Genomic DNA, 18383 nt, shown 5'->3' with positions numbered 1-18383 from the left:
TGTGACACGGATAAACGGCGGGAGTAAATAGTAGCCCGCCGCTTCAATCATTACGCTAAAGTAGCCCTCGGTTGCAAAAGGTTGGTGACCCCTGCTATATTCTTCTGAAAGGTCATTCCAAACCTTGGCACCCTTGAAGCTGTTTTGTGACAATTTCTTAGAAAACGAAGGTAATGTTATTTTTCCTTGACACCTAGTAGCCACAGCAGTGTCGTTATAAAAGTTGATAATTCGGGAGGCGAGTCGGAAAGATCACATTTTTAAAATTTGTAACACAGCAAGATTCCTAGTAGAAATTTTAGAATCAGAAGTGTTCTAGACAGGTAATCTGACTTTTATGATTTGTAAAATGTTTCCTCCTTTCCGGGTTCAAAAATATGATAACAATAATGGTGAGTGTATGAAAATCTGTAAACAGGATCAAGCTCATTTCTTTCCAGAGTTGATATTTTTAATGCTATTTCCTAGTAAGTAATCCCAGGGACTGGACGCAATGATTCGAGTACTCGAATATGCATCGAGATTTAGTTCTAGTGATTCGAGTATAGTCGTGAGGGATGATTTTTCCGAGTACTGAATTAATACGATCCTTGCTACTATGAGAGTTAACTTATCAACGAGAATCTTAGCATCGATGGTATTTTCATTGTTGAACCGCTGACACCATCGCAAACTACAAAACACACCGTGCGATACTGAAGTTGATACAGATAAGAAGATGAATTTGTATGGATTAAAGGGACACAGTGACGATTACCTGCTATCCATAGGAAGTAGAGACGTGCGAATCACGGCTCGTTGGGATCCCATTATAGCCCACAGAGTGTATATTCACACCCAAAGGGCGCTACACGAAAACAGAACCACTCAGAATATTATCTCGGTCATAAATCCCACGTGCCTATAAACATACCTTCCTGCAATTAAAATATTATGTTCGATTTATAACGTGATGTAGCCTAAGTCTGAGATATGTTATAAATTAGTGCATCACGGGTGTATAATGTATATTCACAGCCGTATATCACGTGCGGTACAAGGGTGTGAATACCAACTCTTCTGACGAAGTGCATAAAATACATGCACCGTCCCTCATTTCCGTAAGTTTGTGATAGAGCAATTTAATTTTCCGGATCCAATCATGTTCAATTAAACGTAATACCGATCGAATCCGGATCCTGTGTAGGCGGTGCCTTCGATATTAAAATTCGGACCCACAAAAGTAATGCTCAAGGCCGTGCATCTACTTCCTTTGCCGTCGATATTTTTTCAACGACAACCCGGCAATGCTTTGATTGTTACTACTGTATATTATTTTCCGACATTGTTGTGCAACGGAGATTATTAAGCTGGGTCCAAGACCATAGTAAATCGAAAATCACTATCGCGCGTTATAAATTTCTAGAATCATGTCCTGATTCTGATCTAGTACCCGAATTCACTTGTTTCGAAAACACGTCCCTAAAACTTGCTGGAAACTATATGACAGTGTTCGGCATGAACTTGATTACAACTGGGCGTGTTGTCTACTCTCTAATTCCGAACGGTAAGGGGATCGAAATATGCTCAGACAGTGGCCTACCGCGAAAGAATCACAAGTAGGCCTACAATGCACCGTTTCGTATCATCTTCAGAGTTAGTCAAAGTAGTCAAGAAAGCTACTCAAGTAGAAGTAGAAGTATCGGACGGATATCGGACAGTTTTTCTTTGATAATTCTGGGATTATCCTTGATTGGTGGATAATCCAAGAATTTTCATCGAAAAACTGGCATAACTCCCCTTCTACGGCTTGGAATTGAGTAAAATTTGTTTTGCATAGTCTTTGAAGACAGCCCAACAATTTCATGGGGTTAGCAGAAAAATTTGAAAAAATTTTTTTTTGCGTTTTTGGGCAAATTCAAAATTTTCAAACTCTACGTAAACCGCGAATATTGGTTGGAATGAATTCAAATTTGGTGTGCGTCGTTTTTTAAGGTAACCTGACGATTTAATCATGTAGCCCGCAAGATTAAGGAAAAAATGTTATTTTTGAACCGCCCTACTGGACAAGGTTCTGAAACCTCAACGCCTCGACGTCGAGCCAGGCTCGGAGACTGCAGCTGCTGAGGTCAAACATTGACTTAAAACGTTCAACGACTACTTGGAAGCGTTAGCAGCCGCTGACTTACATCCGGACAAACTCAAGGTGCTAGCAAATCTGATATAATTTCAAGTCCTCCGCAACATAGCGGATATTGATGATTATGACCTTGTCATTGGTGCTTTGAAAGAGCTCTATGTGAAGCAGAAGAACACCATTGCGGCTAGGCATGAATTACTGACTTGCAAACAACTGCCTGGCGAGGCTATAGACAGTTTTGTCATTCGACTGAAGTCACTTAGCAAAGACTGCGGGTGTCAGGCAGTTTCAGCTGAACAATATCGGTTGGAGCTGATTCGCGATGCCTTGATCGCGGGGTTGCAATCACCGTCAATTCGCCAGAGACTTCTGGAAGAAAGCGCGTTGACTTTCGGTGATGCCTTCAAGAAGGCACGTGCAATGGAAATCGCTTCCAGGGATTCTGAAGCCTACCAACCCACTTCGTCGTGTGCCACAAGACTGCGTGCGCCGAGACAACAAGGCGGGGGCGAGACTTAAAATGAAGATGGCAGTGCTCACCACCAATTTCTTCGAAACGGCCTTAATTCTTTTGTGGAGACGCTATGCATCCTCTCATGAATTGCCCGGCAAAAGATGCCGTATGCAGATATTGTTATATCACTGGCCATTATTCGAAGGTGTGTCAATCTCGCCTTCGAAACCTTCCACGAATCAATACGGAAACTGCCTCGATTCAAGGTCCCGCACCTCCCAGCAGAGGAGAAATAGAATTTAACCCGAAAACGACTCTATCAGCTACGGATCGGTCTAGAGTAGTCTGCGATGTCAAGGTGGACAATTTGAACGCTACTTCATTGATGGATACTGGTTCAGGGGAATGTTTCATGGATCAAAAATTTGCCGACAAATATCGAGAAAAATTAAACATCCAGCCAATCGTTGGCGAGGTCACGCTAGCGGAGACTTTTATACGCATGCCAATTGAAGGTCAGTGCCTTGCTCGCCGCACCGTGGGGAATAACGACTATCGGAATGTTTCGTTTCATATACTGAAGATCTTAGCAACAGACGTCATCATCGGCGAAAGAATTTTCAAGGAACACGAAAGCGTCACATTCACGTTTTCAGGACGACAGCCTCCGCTCACCCTGAATGCCTTATCAAAAATGGTAGTTCCGTATCCGAAACCATTCAGTCACCGTAGCAAGGATTGCCGCCCTGTCGCGGACAGGCAACGGAGATATTCACGGGCAGATCACGCCTTTATCGCAGAAGAAACGCAACGTCTACTTGCTGACAATCGTATCGAGCCAAGTAATTCCTCCTGGAGAGCTCAGGTACTCGTTGTCAAAAACGAACACTGTACCAAACGACGAATGGTCATTGATTACAGCAGGACAATTAACCGATTCACTCAACTCGACGCTTATCCTCTGCCGCGCATCGAGGACATTGTGAATAATCTTGCTCAGTATAAAGTATTCACAACAGTTGACTTGAAATCGGCCTATCATCAACTCGAACTGGATCCGCGTGACCGGGAATTTACTGCCTTCCAGTCAGGAAGCGAGTTGTTTCAGTGGCGACGACTTCCATTTGGTCTGACAAATGCTGTACCTGAATTTCAACGAACAATCGATTACATCGTCAAGCAGAATAACCTGAAAGGCTGTTTTCCGTGTCTGGACGATATAACAATCGCTGGGGTGGATCAGGCTGACCACGACACCAACTTCATGAACGCTGCTTCACGCGCCAATCTTGCCATCAACGAAGCTAAGACGCAACTTGCTAAGTCCGAAATAGCTATTTTGGGGTACAAAATCGGACGTCAGTCTGTTCAGCCTGACCCAGAGAGAGTGACTCCACTCCTAAATCTCCCATATCCGGAATCTGAGCTTCAGTTGAAGAGGATGATAGGGTTGTTCGCCTACTACGCTAGATGGATCGCGAATTACTCGACTAAAATCGGACCGCTAATCAAAGCTACGATTCCTTGAGACAACGATTCTCGTGAAGCAATTGATCTCATCAAACAAAACCTGGCCTGAGCTTCAGCTGAAGAGGATGATAGGGTTGTTCGCCTACTACGCTGGATGGATCGCGAATTACTTGACTAAAATAGGACCACTAATCAAAGCTACGATTACTTTAGACAACGATTCTCGTGAAGCAATTGATCTCATCAAACAAAACCTGGCCAACGCCGCATTACGACCCATCAATGAATCTATGCCCTTCACAGTAGAAACTGACGCTTCCGATTTTGTCATCGCTGCAACCTTGAATCAGGAAGGGCGCCCCGTTGCATTTCTCTCGCGCACCCTATCGCCAAGCGAGCAACGACATTCGACCGTTGAAAAGGACGCATATGCTGTGGTCGAAGCGCTGCGGAAGTGGAGGCATTTGCTCACTGAGCGGCATTTTACATTGGTCACTGACCAGAAAAGTGTCTCCTTCATGTTCGACAATCGACACACCAGCAAAATCAAAAACGACAAAATCGCTTGTTGGCAATTGGAACTAATGACGTTTAGCTATACTGTCATTCATCGCCCCGGCGTCGAAAATGTCGGCCCCGACGCTCTAACGCGCGTCCATTGCGGATACATGGGAAAACACCAATTGCGCGATCTACACATTTCACTCTGTCACCCCGGCGTGACCCGCATGTCTCAATTCGTACGAGTCAAGAATTTGCCATTCTCTATGTCAGAGATACGTACCATCACTTCACAGTGCGAGGAGTGTCAACAAATCAAACCTCAGTTCATTTGCTCCGACGAGGAGAAACTAATCAAGGCGACTCAACCCTTCGAACGTCTCAGCCTCGATTTCAAGGGTCCGTTACCCAGCGTCACGAAAAACAGGTATTTCCTCACTATCGTCGACGAATATTCACGATTTCCGTTTGCATTTCCCTGCGCAGACATGTCTGCGAAGACGGTTATCAAATGCTTAACGACACTGTTTTCTGTATTTGGGATGTGTTCATTAGGGCTGTTCAAAAATAACTTTTTTTTTCAGATTCCAGCCATTCACTGATTAAATTGTCAGGTTACCCTAAAAAACGCTGCACACCAAATTTGGTTCGATTCTAACAAGTATAGGACTTCGTTGATCCAATTAAAAATTTTAATTTATTATGTAAAATTAAAAAAAAAATTCTAAATTTTTCTGCCAACCCCATGAAATTGTTGAGCTGTCTTCAAAGACGTTGCAAAACAAATTTGAGTCAATTCCGACCAGTAGCAGCGGAGTTATGTAAGTTTTTCGTTGATAAATCGCAGATTATCACCGATCAAGGATAATCCGAGGATTATCATCGAAAAACTCACATAACTCCACTTCTACTGGTCGGAATTGACTCAAATTTGTTTTGCAACGTCTTTGAACCAAGCTCAACAATTTCATGGGGTTGGCAGTAAAATTTGGAATTTTTTTTTTTTTAAATTTTCCATAATGAATTAAAAATTTTAATTGGGTCTGCGGAGGCCTTTACTGGTTGGAATCGAGTGAAATTTGGTGAGCAAGGTTTTCTACTGCAACCTGACGATTTAAGAGGTGACCGGCTTGTATCGGGAAAAAAAGTTATTTTTGAACAGCCCTAGTGTTCATACATCCATTCCGACCGATGGTCGTCTTTGCAGTCTTACGAACTCAGGTCTTGGCTCAACACTAAAGGGGTTTCTACAAGCAGGACTACTAGCTACAACTCTCGTGGAAACGGACAATGTGAAAAGTACAACGGTGTGATCTGGAAGGCTATTGAATGCGCATTGAAATCTCGACGTCTTCCTCTCGGCCACTGGGAGAATGTTCTATTGGACGCTCTACATTCAATTCGGTCGTTGCTCTGCACATCGACAAATTGCACTCCTCATGAGAGAATGTTTCATCACTCTCGCCGCTCGACAAATGGCACCTCCATTCCGTCATGGCTGAAACCAGGTCCTATCTATGTCAAGCGACATGTGCGCAATAAGGACGAACCCTTGGTGGATGAGGCGGAGCTCCTCGAGACAAACCCTGCTTACGCCCATGTCAGACTTAACGACGGCAGGGAAACTACGGTATCGGTTCGGGATATTTCACCGCGCAATAGCACCAGCAGAGCTGAATTCAGTAACCGCGGCCCGAGCGAAGATTGTTCTGGTGGACAGCTCTCTAAAGAAGACGCCACGGTTCGTGATGTGACCATTGCCACTAGCACCGAAGAAGGAAATAACGAAGGTTCGCAACCGAACATTGATCGTGAAATATCACCGCTTCGTCGTTCAACGCGTGTTCGGAAAGCCGTAGATCGATATGGCGCAGTATCCTATTATTGACAATGTATCACAAACTTTGTTTCGCTAATATTTTACGGGGGAGAATGTACTATTCCTTATCTGTACTTTCCATCATTAGTTGATTGATTCACGTTGATTGCGCTCACCGATCACCGATCAAGATAGCGTAATGGTTAAGCGTCCGGCTTCTTGATCGGTAGGTCGTGGGTTCGATTCCCGGCCGGGTCAGACCTAAGACCTGATTAGTAACACTGGTATCCATGACTTCCCTGCTTGGCGCTCATGCATTACTGGGATAGCATGGAGGGGTGGTGCACGACTTAGAAAGCCGTAAAGGCTATATCTGCACTTCCTTGTCCAGCGGCATATGCACATCATGCACTCATGGTATGCATATGCGCAGATCGTGTGTATGTATATCATGAGTCGGTGTATATGCCGCAAAAACATCAAGGACAAAAATAAACTACGTCCTTTCCTTTCCTTCACTCTACTTACATAGTGCTGTGAGTAGGAAATCCGTCGTCAGTTGTTCTAGGTGTCGGTCTTGTGTTATCGTACTTGAACTGTTCTTATACTGTGTATCTCATTTGTCGTCTGTTGCAGTATAAGTTTAATAAAGCCTATCTCTAGGTCAGAACAACGACCATTGTGATCGTATACTCGATGTCGCTAATTTTGAACGCTGTTACGGTATGGTTCATCGGATAGGGCGTTAAATGAGGTGCTGTTGATCTTGTACTACAGATTTGGTCATGTGAGTCGCTCCGATATCCTCAATAGTTCTAACCCAGTCGCTAAAGTCATGTTCATGTCATACGGATAAAACTATATGAATGGGCTAAAATGCCGGTCCACACCAGCAGGTTGCACGTGCGTTGGCTTCCAGATTTTGACTGTAGATTTTGCGAAGACAAGTTCCCATTCTAAAACTAATAAACGTGACACTATAAATCGTGCGTGGCGCGATGAGAAACTTCCAGTAGCATAAATCTTCCCCAAGATAAGATACTGTTTATGTTGATTTACGAAAAAAATATCATCTCCTTTCCTGCCTGCAAAATTAGGGACATTTATGCACATTTCATCTTTTCCTCCCGGACGCATTTTAAACAGTTAAATTCCGGACGTATGGCAACCCTACTCTAATAGCAACCCATTGAAAATATTTATTCTGCCACATGCAAACTGTTAAAAGGGTCCACCTCATCCCAATATCAACTTTGACTCGATCAAATTGAAAAATTTGATTTACCATCCAAACTCATCACGTTTGGAACAATTCATATTTGTACTCATACTTCCTCTGCTTTAATCGATTTATATGTATTTCATAAAACTACCTGATGATACTCAACATAATCTGCTGAGCTTTCAGGCACTATATCAGTCTCAAGTATCACCAAACATCATGATACTATTTCATATACCTCGTGGGTAGTTATTGGTAATCACTAGACGGCCAATAATTTCGGTCACTTGTGTTTAGGCATGATAGGTCACGTAATGGCGTCGAGACCCTCTCGAGGTTTTAAACAGATATCCCGCCTCTTTTGAGTTACAATTCATCATTCATGTCGCTTTTTGTATGATTTGCGGTTGTCGATTGTTTGTACGTAACTTCGGAACGCTGGATATTGACTATACCGTCAAGAAGTAGGATGCTGTAGGCTACTTTGCAATTCAGAAAACAAATATTTTTTTCAATCCAGGAGACCAGATTTCAGCATGGTGCTTGACAACATGGCAATTATTTTTATCCCCCTGACCAACCGGGAAAGATTTTGATTGACGAGTGAATATGATGTTGCTATAACGACAGCACAACAAAGGATGCGAATATATAAGGCTACTCTGAGACCACTGTGACCATTCCAGTGAATCTGATTCACTGATTCTTCAAGTATACAATGCTTGCACATAATTAATTATACATATGCGACATCAATATTTGTTTGGTGAATTTCTCGAAATATCGATGCATAGTCGGTCAGGCAGTTTTTTTTATGATATTAGAGAAGTTTAATTAGCTTCATCTTATCGAATTATATAATGAGAATAATATGGCGATTCTTCCTTCATTTTACGATTGTTGTGCGATTTGCGTATATCGTGTCCCGTACATTGATCAGAACAGGCAACGGCAAATAATTACGCCATTGGAAAACATTAGATGGAAAATTTGAATCTTACGAACACAGATTTCGAGTCGTCGGAAGAGGCTGTTAATTCTTCCATTTATGTAGCTTGGACTCGACTTTCGCAAACGCAAATGCAAATGATTCGCAAACGCTCGTGCCAACAGAAGAATTTCGTGTATAATATAAAACTAGTTTATGGAGCTTTAGTCCTGCTATGCCTTGATTACTCGAATGTTTATGCCGGCGATGTCGTATTTGGTGCCACTGCACTATATTTACGCAATTCGTCTGTATTGCCGACGATTACCTATGAAGAGTGTCAGCCGAAAATAGTATTATTTTCTTCAATGTAGATACATATTATTTATTAGTAAATTGGATTTCTGTATCTCCAAAAGACTCCCTAAACATTTTAGCAATGAAAAATATAGCTTCAAGACTGCATTTCCACTGTTCGATCCTCGAAACCTAGGTTAGCCCCAGTTCGGCATCAAAAGATTTTCGTTAAAAGACTACTAATATTCATGGAATGATATTTCTGTCAAATATAATGTTCGACCCGCTCAATGGTGACAGAGCGCTAGGAAATAAGTCATGGTCCTGAAGTATCAACGTATTATGAATGAGGTTTAACTGACGTCATTTTCATTGTGGCTGGACGCAAAAAGTAGATGTTGGTACTTTTCAAGCCATTATTCCTGTTATGCCTTCATTGAGGGTGGCATTCGGATCGGAATTGAATCAACCAGATGCGGAATTTTGCCTAGCCGTAGCTCATACTGAGGGTATGGTTGGTGTAACGATATTCTTTGGTATTAAAGTTGCATCTTTCGCACAGGTTGCAACTACTGAAGTCATCACAACGTAATATGTTTTGCCACATATTAGTATCACTGATGATTCTCGGACAGTGCTATGCGGAAGCAGGAGCCTTGTTCGGACAAGGAGGCGACAATGTTCCTCCTCCGAAGGCACCAGGTATCTCAGCAATGTTCCTCGTGTCTATATTGTCGGTATGATCTTGTAGAACAACGATTTTTTTATTTATAGAATATACAAGTTGCTTGGACATAAAGAAGCGAGTAAAGTCTGCAGTTAATGGGATGTATACCATAACCGACGAAAAAGTATGAAACATTATTACTCCAACTTCTGGCACAGTTGTTCCTGAACTTTTTGTTAATTTCGCCACCTGTTTCTCAAAATGTCTCACTGGTGATATAACATCCACGCTGGTAACCACTGATCTAGTATATAGATAATGAAGGTTTATGACTATACAAGTGATCAAGAATGTGCACGGGGATCTGAGAGAGAGAGAGAGAGAGAGAGAGAGAGAGAGAGAGATATGATATTCTTTTTCGCCTGCACCATCGAGATGCTTTGACGACGGAGTTGCGATACGGCCCCATGAGGTCATCTAGTCTGCGCCCCCGGTTTTTTCTCCTCCATGCTATCCGTGATTGCTGAGCGCCTAGCAGGATAGCTGCGGATACCAATTTTCGAGTCTTTGGTATGACCCGGCCGGGGATCGAACCCACGACCTACCGCTCGAGAAGCCGGACGCATAACCATTACACTATCTCGCTCGGTGAAGCTCAGTGTTTGCTCGCATACGGCCAACAACATTTACAACGATTTCCGCCTTGCCAAATATCGCATCATAATATTATGAAGTAATTCATTTTCATAACCAACACCATCTGGAATAAACTGTCCAACTCGCAATGAAGTCAAAATAATATCAAAGGTGGTCAGTAACGAAGCCCTTTCAGTTTTACGAAGCAGACAAGTCGTTTTCCACCTATTGCAGTACTTAGGCCTACTAAAAATTTAATTTTTCGCTACTTCTAATTTTATTTAGTAATATTTTCAGATTTACTTACCTAATTATATATTCAATTTGTCTCATGTACAAGTATTATACTCCCCAAATTAGAGAGAGAGACTGAGGAATGTTTGGGGATGTTCTCGCGTAGTGCCCACAATGATTGAATTTCAACAAAATTAAAAAGCGCAGGACTAACTTCGCGCTTCCCGCAAAGTAAATATATAGGGTGACATATATGCTTTCACGTTAGTATCGGAAAATATAATTTAGGTAGCGGGATGCGAGGTTTCGTTCACATCCAATTGTCGCACATATGCCATGTTTTATCACAGTAAATATGGCGCTTCTAATACACTTTTGAATAATCATCTCGGATTGTAGCATCTAACTATCATATCGAAATCGAGTAGCACATGGCATTCCTTGCCTGGAATGTAGTCTCTGACATATCAGCGTTAGACCTGTTTTATCCGACCGATCTTAAAGCTTTCTGTACAAAATACATGGAACATATTTCCCACCTTTTAGAAAGTATTGGTGTTTCCGTTTTAATTCACACCAGAGTTGGATCAATTGTAATTTGCAATTAAGCAGAATGTAATAATTACATTTTGCCATGTATTTGTAATTGAAGCATTTCTATTTTGTGTAATTGTAATTGTAATTGTAATTTGATAAAAATTTTGGTAAATTACAATTTCAATTACAATTACGGATTACAATTACAATTTATGGAAACCAACATAAAATAATCAATCAATCAATCATTTATTCGTCATACCAGTGAAAATCCGGTACGGACCAGGATGACGAAGAGGGGCCGCAAGGCCTTGAGGCCTTAGTACACAGTCACCATCTGTATTAATCAGCCTATTTACATCGGTGTTCTATGCGTGCCGCGTTATAATAGATAATTCAGCCATGCTAAACTGTTTACCATACTTCCGTAGAAACAGAAAACTTCCGCGTTTGATGCGATTCACCTTCATTTCATAGGTATTTCTCTGTGTATAGTCCCAATTTCATATTGGAGAATTCTATCATCAATAGTCATAACTTCTATACCATCAAACTATCTGTAAGGATTGCTAACATTCTGGTTTCATTGTGTGATATGACGATGAGGGGGAACGAAATATTTCACTGTCATAAACGAGGGCGTGCCTGAAAAAGTTAGAAAACCAGTGGGCAAAACTAAATATTAATATTCCTAAAAAAGATGAACAGCAAATAAACTCTTCGGAAACCTGTGCTGAACCATTTCCTACACCACTGTCATAGTTTTATTTTTTAATCTCTGACCAGTACCGAGGCTTGCTGCAACAATTACAAAATACATCCAAGTTTCCAACCAAGGCTTCATCAAACTTGATCATGCATTGGTTGAGATGTTAATCCAATCTTACCTCCAATCTTGGCCAAATTTACTGGGCCTGAAATTTTCGCACCCTAATGGTAATGAAATGCAATCTAACAGTTTCCGAGCAAGTTAAAATGTAAATGCGAACCAAAATATTGTAATTCGTAGTTATCAGAGGGTTTTTCCTTTTGCATTTATTTACATTTTGCACATCTTATCGAAATCATCCTTATCGCTGGTGCCTTATCAATTACATTTCATTATTCTGACTCAGCTCTGAGTAGCCTAATCGTTGGATTACATTTGATTGACTGTCGCTCAAACCTTTGGTTGTTAACAGTCGCTTGAAACATTTTTCTGTGTTTGTAGTTTCCAGTACTCATGATTAGGAATAGTTCGAATACATTCGAGTTTCTTTTTAATAACCAGGTATTGTACGAAACATGAATGAAACATGAATACTAGATAGCTTGAGATTGTTGCTAATTACGTCGCTGCGGCTGTCAAAGAACACATATTCGCCGAATCAATTACATGTTTAACAGTAATTGTAATTGTGATCAATTACAAGTTCAGCAGTAATAGTAATTGTAATTGTAAATTGAAAAACATGTAGTATGATCCTACGGACGATCTGCAACCGAAATAATCGACGTCTACGATATATGGGGGAGGGGCAAGGAATCTCGAAATCGTCGACGGTTCAATAGTTTTTGCTCGTAAACATATATCATTGGTACGGTATGGGGGATCTGATGATGATTACCGCGGACCGTAAAAATGCTTCATAACGATGTAGTGAGGGTTAAGGATATTTTTGGTCCATTTATGACAGTGATCGGAAGTCCTTTTCGTCGAAGAAGTCATATTTACCCTACATTTTCAATATCCAAGGCTAATCCACTATGACGCCGCAATTATATCTTTGTGACGTCATTGCTAAGAAAAAAAAACAAACAATCAAACAAAAAACAATCAAAAAATGTTTTTAATAAGGGCTTCGTTTTAAACATGTTTGTTTTAAATTGATTTTTCTTTTAAATGCAACCCTAAGTATATGACATTTTTACGATCCGCCATATTTTTTTTTCAACGTATACTAATCTCGCAAAGCATTAGCACCTTATCCGATACTACTTCCATGTATTGCTATTGTTCTAAACTACGTGCCCTATAACAATGGCGAGGTCGCTATGTCATGACATTTTCTAACACTGGGTGTTGGAGTAAACAAAAGATTAGAATTGCCTTTACATAGCAATACTATACTATTTTCATCCCATGATGCGGTTGAATGGTTATGCTGTCGAAAATTTATACCTCTTGGGAGGCACCAATATGAATCAAGCTCTTTGCGCGTCCCGTATTGCTCAATTAGCAGCTTTTGAGACTCCATGTGAATTGCGAACCTATTAAGACTGTGTTCTGAACTGTTTACACCCATTTAACTTAACTTCTAGTTCAAGTAGTTGTTGGTTGCTTTCAAAATATAATTTCTCTTACTTGAGGAACTTCAATGACCAGCCTACTTTGACCACCTCAGAATAGTACACGCGTAATTTGCCTTTGCGTGCGTTCTCATTATAGGCAATGCTTCTTATCTTCCAACATGTAGGCCTACTGAAGTCTGAGAATATTTCTTATTACCCGTCAGAAATATCGAAATTAACCACATAGGGATCAATCTATCGAACATACTGTGACATGGCGGTCGCCGGCGGAGGATGGACTTTAGTGGCTTCTGTTCATGAAGATTTTCTGGCTGGAAAGTGCACTACAGGTGATCGTTGGTCAAGCGAGCATGGAAATAATGCAGCGCATCCACACGGAGATGGAGCTTGGGAGAACACCAAGACGTTTGGACGAGCGGAATCAGCAGCGAGCGATGATTACAAAAACCAAGGGTATTTCAACATGGAGGCCGACGATGTCATGATCTGGCATGTGCCTAATGATGCCCTAATGCAGGACTTCTCGAAAAAGTAAATATCAATATTATAATCAATTATTTCTCATAATAATTCAAATGGGAAACATCAATCAGCAAACATTGATCCTGAATTTCATGAACCGACTCTTCGTAGGTTAAAAACCAAATGAACGAACATTGCCTACATATTGTTTTAAAATTTATATATTTCTCTATAGCGGTTTAGTCTTTCTTCCGGAAGTGTTAGTTCATATGATGCTGTTGGAAGGAAGACTAACTAGCATAATATTAGGGCGGCTTCTGTACTGAATCGTGTTTTCAAATTGCTTATGTTATATAATAAAAGATCAGTTTGTTTCCGGCAATGCCAATACAGGGTGGACTGTCTCTGTCTCTATTATTAGTAACTGCTCTAATTTCGTTGCAAATCTCAAAATCATGCCTGTGACTTTCGAATGGTTCGTAGAATTTCGCATCAAAATACGGAACCATAAAAGACGTCATTCGTGTTGTGATATCCTTGTATTTGGTAATCCTTTTTCAGTCGAGTGTCGCGTACATTGTATAATTATATAACTTCGTAGCATGCGTATAACTTTGCATTTTCCGCTCCAGCTTCGGAGCTCTCTTATAATAAATTAGCTACAGCAACAGTTCCAGAGCTGATGAAAACCACTTCTGCGCCTCCATTTTCGCCTTAGTTAAATACCCCATTCAAATTTAGCCTATGTAATAGTCGGTAGCCAGTACTTAGTATCTTCGATTGTGACGGTTCTACTTTTAAAATCAGCAACAACGCGGCTATTGGTGGAAAAGGAGACGCAGCGAAGCAACAATTCTGAATTATGTGAGGGGTCGTGGTTAGATGTTGCGAATTCAGCCAATAGAAATAGAATAAAATATCAGGAAATGTATTGGAGCCAGAGCTATTGTGTAATCAAGTGGCTTCCACTGCTGCTCCGCCTCCACCACAATGTCACGTAGAGCTCTGACTCCTGTTCCGTTGAAAATGTATTTATTCAGAGTTGCGACTCCTTGTACTGGCTCCGGCTCAAAAACCATCTTTGTGGACATGTTATTTCGTTGTTAGGAATAGAAAATGTAATATGATATTTTTCATGATAGAACCCTTACATGATTTCTACTATTTTTATCACATCACTAGCTTCATCTTCCTCTAGGTTCGTATATAAAACAGAAATCAATTCAAATCAAACATGTTTAAAACGAAACCCGTGTTTGAAACATGTTTTTTGTTTGTTTGATTGTTTATTTTGTTTATATCACGTCACGAAAATTCAATTGTAATGTCGTAGTGGATTGACATTGACGAACAAAAATATAGGGAAAATATCGCTTCTTTGACCAAGTATATACGGACGATGGCTGTTGAATCGACCATTTCGAGGGTTTTGTTTGCTCATACAGCATGTTTTTGGAAAGTATTTACACGCTTATGGCATGATTTTACAACTTGAAAGGATTTTATTTGAAAAACTGTTTAAAACATGGTTGAAGCAATGTGATTTTGAACAGCAATTTCATTTAGCTGCAAGCCTACCTCATCGCGCCACAATATATCATTATGTCCGACGATAATGCGACTAAACTCATCCCCCAATTAAGTATAATAAGTTGTATTTCTTGTGCTATAAAAATATTCTTTTTATACATTCTCCTGTAGAAAATTACGTGGAATGATGATGGCGTTCTAAAACTGATGAAACTACTCTTTGAATTTCAGAGCGTTCATGAAATATCATACTGCAAATGAATTTCTGCATCACTACGGAGGAAACTTATATAAGCTGTATCGACATGTTCCGTTGCGTGACAAAACTTACCCCGTCTTCACTGGAAACGGTCCAGCACCTCCAGTCGTGTGGGTTAAAGGAGACAATTATATGATGGTTGAGAATACGCCTCCGGAGATGAGAGCAGGCACCGCCCCAGGCTTCATGCAGGTGGAGATAATAAATCCCCTCGGAAAGCCGATTACAAATACGAACTAGATTGCATAAATAAATTTGTATTACTTTGACGCTTTTGATGGGCTTTATAGATTTGATACAAAGATGCCGCAGCAAAATAATTACCACTAATACGATATCAGGAAAATTCCTGCCAGAAAACGACTATTGAATTACCCTGTACGACGGTTAATTTCTAGCTGTTGTGGAAATAGACAAAGCAGGGTTTACAACATCTTTCAACTAACTCTAACCTATAATGATCAACAGCGATGTCAGTATGCGGTGAAGATGAAGTGATGCTGGAAATAGCAACTTCACTGAAGTTGAAGGTTTACAACATGATCACTGAATTTGAATGTGATCAAGACGTGCATAAATAAATTTTTATTACTTTGACACTTTTGATGGATTTTGTATATTTGATATGAAGAAGCCGTAGCAAAAAACTACCACTAATACGGTATCAGGAAAATTCCTGCCAGAAAACGACTATTGAATTACCCTGTACGACTGTTATTGCTAGCTGTTCTGGAAATAGACGAAGTAGGGTTTTACAACATCTTTCATCGAACTGGAAGAGGACCATGATATATCCACAATCAAGTCTCTGATGAGTTCATCGGGAGAAAAAAGCGAATTATTCGAGCGTGTTATCAATGTCACTATGACGGTTTAATACGTTTGGTCGGATTGTTTTTATTGCTGTACTTACAGCGATGTTTTGACACGTGATGAATCTATTCGTGGTCCGATATATATGTAATTCCACAACCACGAAAAATATAATTAATTCTGAAGAGGCCTATCATGAGGGTATTCTTTTCTTTCCTGAATGCCACTACAGAGTTTCGTCAATTTCCAAATTTTAAAAAAGGACCAAGCCAACGATTAGATCGAGTTCACGTTATCACAGACACGGTTACTCCGATCCCACTACAATAATAGAGGTAATATTCAACTCTTTTGTGCCTTTCCAGTTTCGAGCGATCAACTATGAAAGAAGTGCTTTCGCACTCTGTCCGGGCTTGAAGATTATCTCGAATTACGGACATGTTGAGCACGTGTGCATTGGCGGTACAAGTTATCACAGGGTATCAGGATATTGCGGGGATTTCGCCGCTAAGGATTGGAACGGGTACGCGACTGGCAAGGGTGCGTCTTCGAACCAAAGAATGACAGAGTCCGTCGTGATGATTTTCTATCGCTGATGCCGAACGTTAATGATCAATTATAAACGTACATGTCAATTCTCTCCTTATTAGATTTCTTCAGAGACATATATATTGAGGATTTAGTATATGTGTTTACATAATTGGATATATGCAGCTATTTGTTACTGCAAACTGATTCTCTATATCTCAGTGTTTATCATTATATAATAAATATTCTACGAATACCGTGGCAGTGATTGTTATGTGTGGCAGGTCGACACCAAATGAGGATGTACCACTAGGAAAAGTGGCATGAAATCGTTCGTTGGCAAAAATCATTTCTAGAGATACGAAGATGTTAAGCTGCTTTACAACCGGACATTTGTTTTGACCAGACTACAACGCAGTGTTAGGGTTACATGAGTAACCGTTTTTGAAATGACTTGACGCACATCGGGTCAATGTCCTAATACAACCCAACCACTCTACGTATGATAACTGTGGAATGTTTCCTGACTCGGGGAGAAATTTCAAATTCAATTTTCTGGTCACCAAATAATTCTACTTCGCAAAACTCTCAGACACACTTGAAATGACAACGTGATCCAAATGGAAGATGTCATCGTTTATTTGCGAATGAGTTTATAGATATTGAAGATAGAATTGGCATTTCAAAAGGACGGATTTTCGCTTTTGAACCCAAGCCTATCCTGCTTACGCCATTGCACACGACAAAATACCGCAATGGTCACTATTTGACTTCCGATCAAGCCTTATATCCGGAACCATATTAATAGCAGAGATGGGCATCTCTTCATAAATCATACGAGGGGTTTAGTGCGTGTATATATACCTACAGCGGAACCCCCAAGACGGAGTCAAGGGACACCGAGTTGAAACCATATAGACTTGGTGTTCATATTGGCGTTAAACATAGCCACGTACATTCCCAAAAAGAAGGTAGAATCAACATTTAAAACTGTAGCTGGATATAAGGATTCCATACAATGCCACACGTTTATTAGAGAACATTCCTTGTGTGCTGTGTTTGGTGTTTGGTATGCGTGTCTTTCTCAAGAAATGTCTGCGAAACAGTTCGTTCATTCCAACCGATTCCACGCGGAACATCAAGTTGATGTGTTTCAAAACGGAGTCAGATAAAAGAATATTATATGTGAATACAGGTTTTTGTGTAAATAAGGAAGCTGGTGAAATACTTTTGCGTACCACTAGTGGAAAATGTTCCACAAGTTGTTGCTTTCTATTCGAGATATGCCATGGACTTTCATACCATAATTCTATCACTGTTAACATATTCATCGTACCAATTATCGTGCGATACTTGCGAATTCTGCCTTTTACCTATATTGATCAATGGCGATGTCAGTATGCGGATGAAAAGGAAGCGATGCTGAAAATACCAACCTCACTGAAGTTGGAGTTTTACAACATGATCACTGGATTTGAATGTGATCAAGACTTGTACATTTTTCATATTGTGTTGGGCTTTCCAGATGATTAAAACCATTCCAGTTGTCATTGAATGCAGGGTTACCATATTTTCGGAACCCAAATTCCGGACGCACTTTAGCGCCTCCTAGTGG

The 18383-nt window shown here is 40.5% G+C and overlaps 2 protein-coding genes across 2 annotated transcripts; both read left to right on the top strand.

Moving 5' to 3' along the window:
• The first annotated feature begins 4168 nt into the window (after window positions 1-4168).
• Window positions 4169-6432, top strand: LOC145442062 (uncharacterized). Its single transcript, XM_080320056.1, has 2 exons — window positions 4169-4971; window positions 5766-6432. Exons 1-2 carry the CDS (start codon window positions 4169-4171, stop codon window positions 6430-6432), a joined length of 1470 nt encoding a protein of 489 aa, XP_080176182.1.
• Window positions 6433-9344: 2912 nt separating this feature from the next.
• On the top strand, window positions 9345-17029 carry LOC145440938 (intelectin-1a-like). Its single transcript, XM_080318722.1, has 5 exons — window positions 9345-9512; window positions 9585-9661; window positions 13403-13707; window positions 15400-15619; window positions 16606-17029. The coding sequence occupies exons 1-5, from the start codon at window positions 9404-9406 to the stop codon at window positions 16834-16836; spliced, it is 942 nt and encodes a 313-aa protein (XP_080174848.1). The 5' UTR covers window positions 9345-9403; the 3' UTR covers window positions 16837-17029.
• Window positions 17030-18383: the final 1354 nt, after the last annotated feature.

This window comes from Botryllus schlosseri, chromosome 6 (genome assembly GCF_051294905.1).
Source record: "Botryllus schlosseri isolate E-star chromosome 6, Bs_hap1, whole genome shotgun sequence".
Classification (NCBI taxonomy): domain Eukaryota; kingdom Metazoa; phylum Chordata; class Ascidiacea; order Stolidobranchia; family Styelidae; genus Botryllus; species Botryllus schlosseri.
This window is presented reverse-complemented; position numbering and strand designations above follow the sequence as displayed.

Bases quoted from the DNA above. Each gene is read 5' to 3' on its own strand.
- LOC145442062 (XM_080320056.1), top strand. From the start codon at position 4,169: ATGATAGGGTTGTTCGCCTACTACGCTGGATGGATCGCGAATTACTTG. The intron at 4,972-5,765 runs GTATTTCCTCAC...TTACGAACTCAG, and splicing joins CCCAGCGTCACGAAAAACAG to GTCTTGGCTCAACACTAAAG.
- LOC145440938 (XM_080318722.1), top strand. From the start codon at position 9,404: ATGTTTTGCCACATATTAGTATCACTGATGATTCTCGGACAGTGCTAT. The intron at 9,513-9,584 runs GTATCTCAGCAA...TTTTATTTATAG, and splicing joins TCCTCCTCCGAAGGCACCAG to AATATACAAGTTGCTTGGAC. The intron at 15,620-16,605 runs GTGGAGATAATA...GTGCCTTTCCAG, and splicing joins CCGCCCCAGGCTTCATGCAG to TTTCGAGCGATCAACTATGA.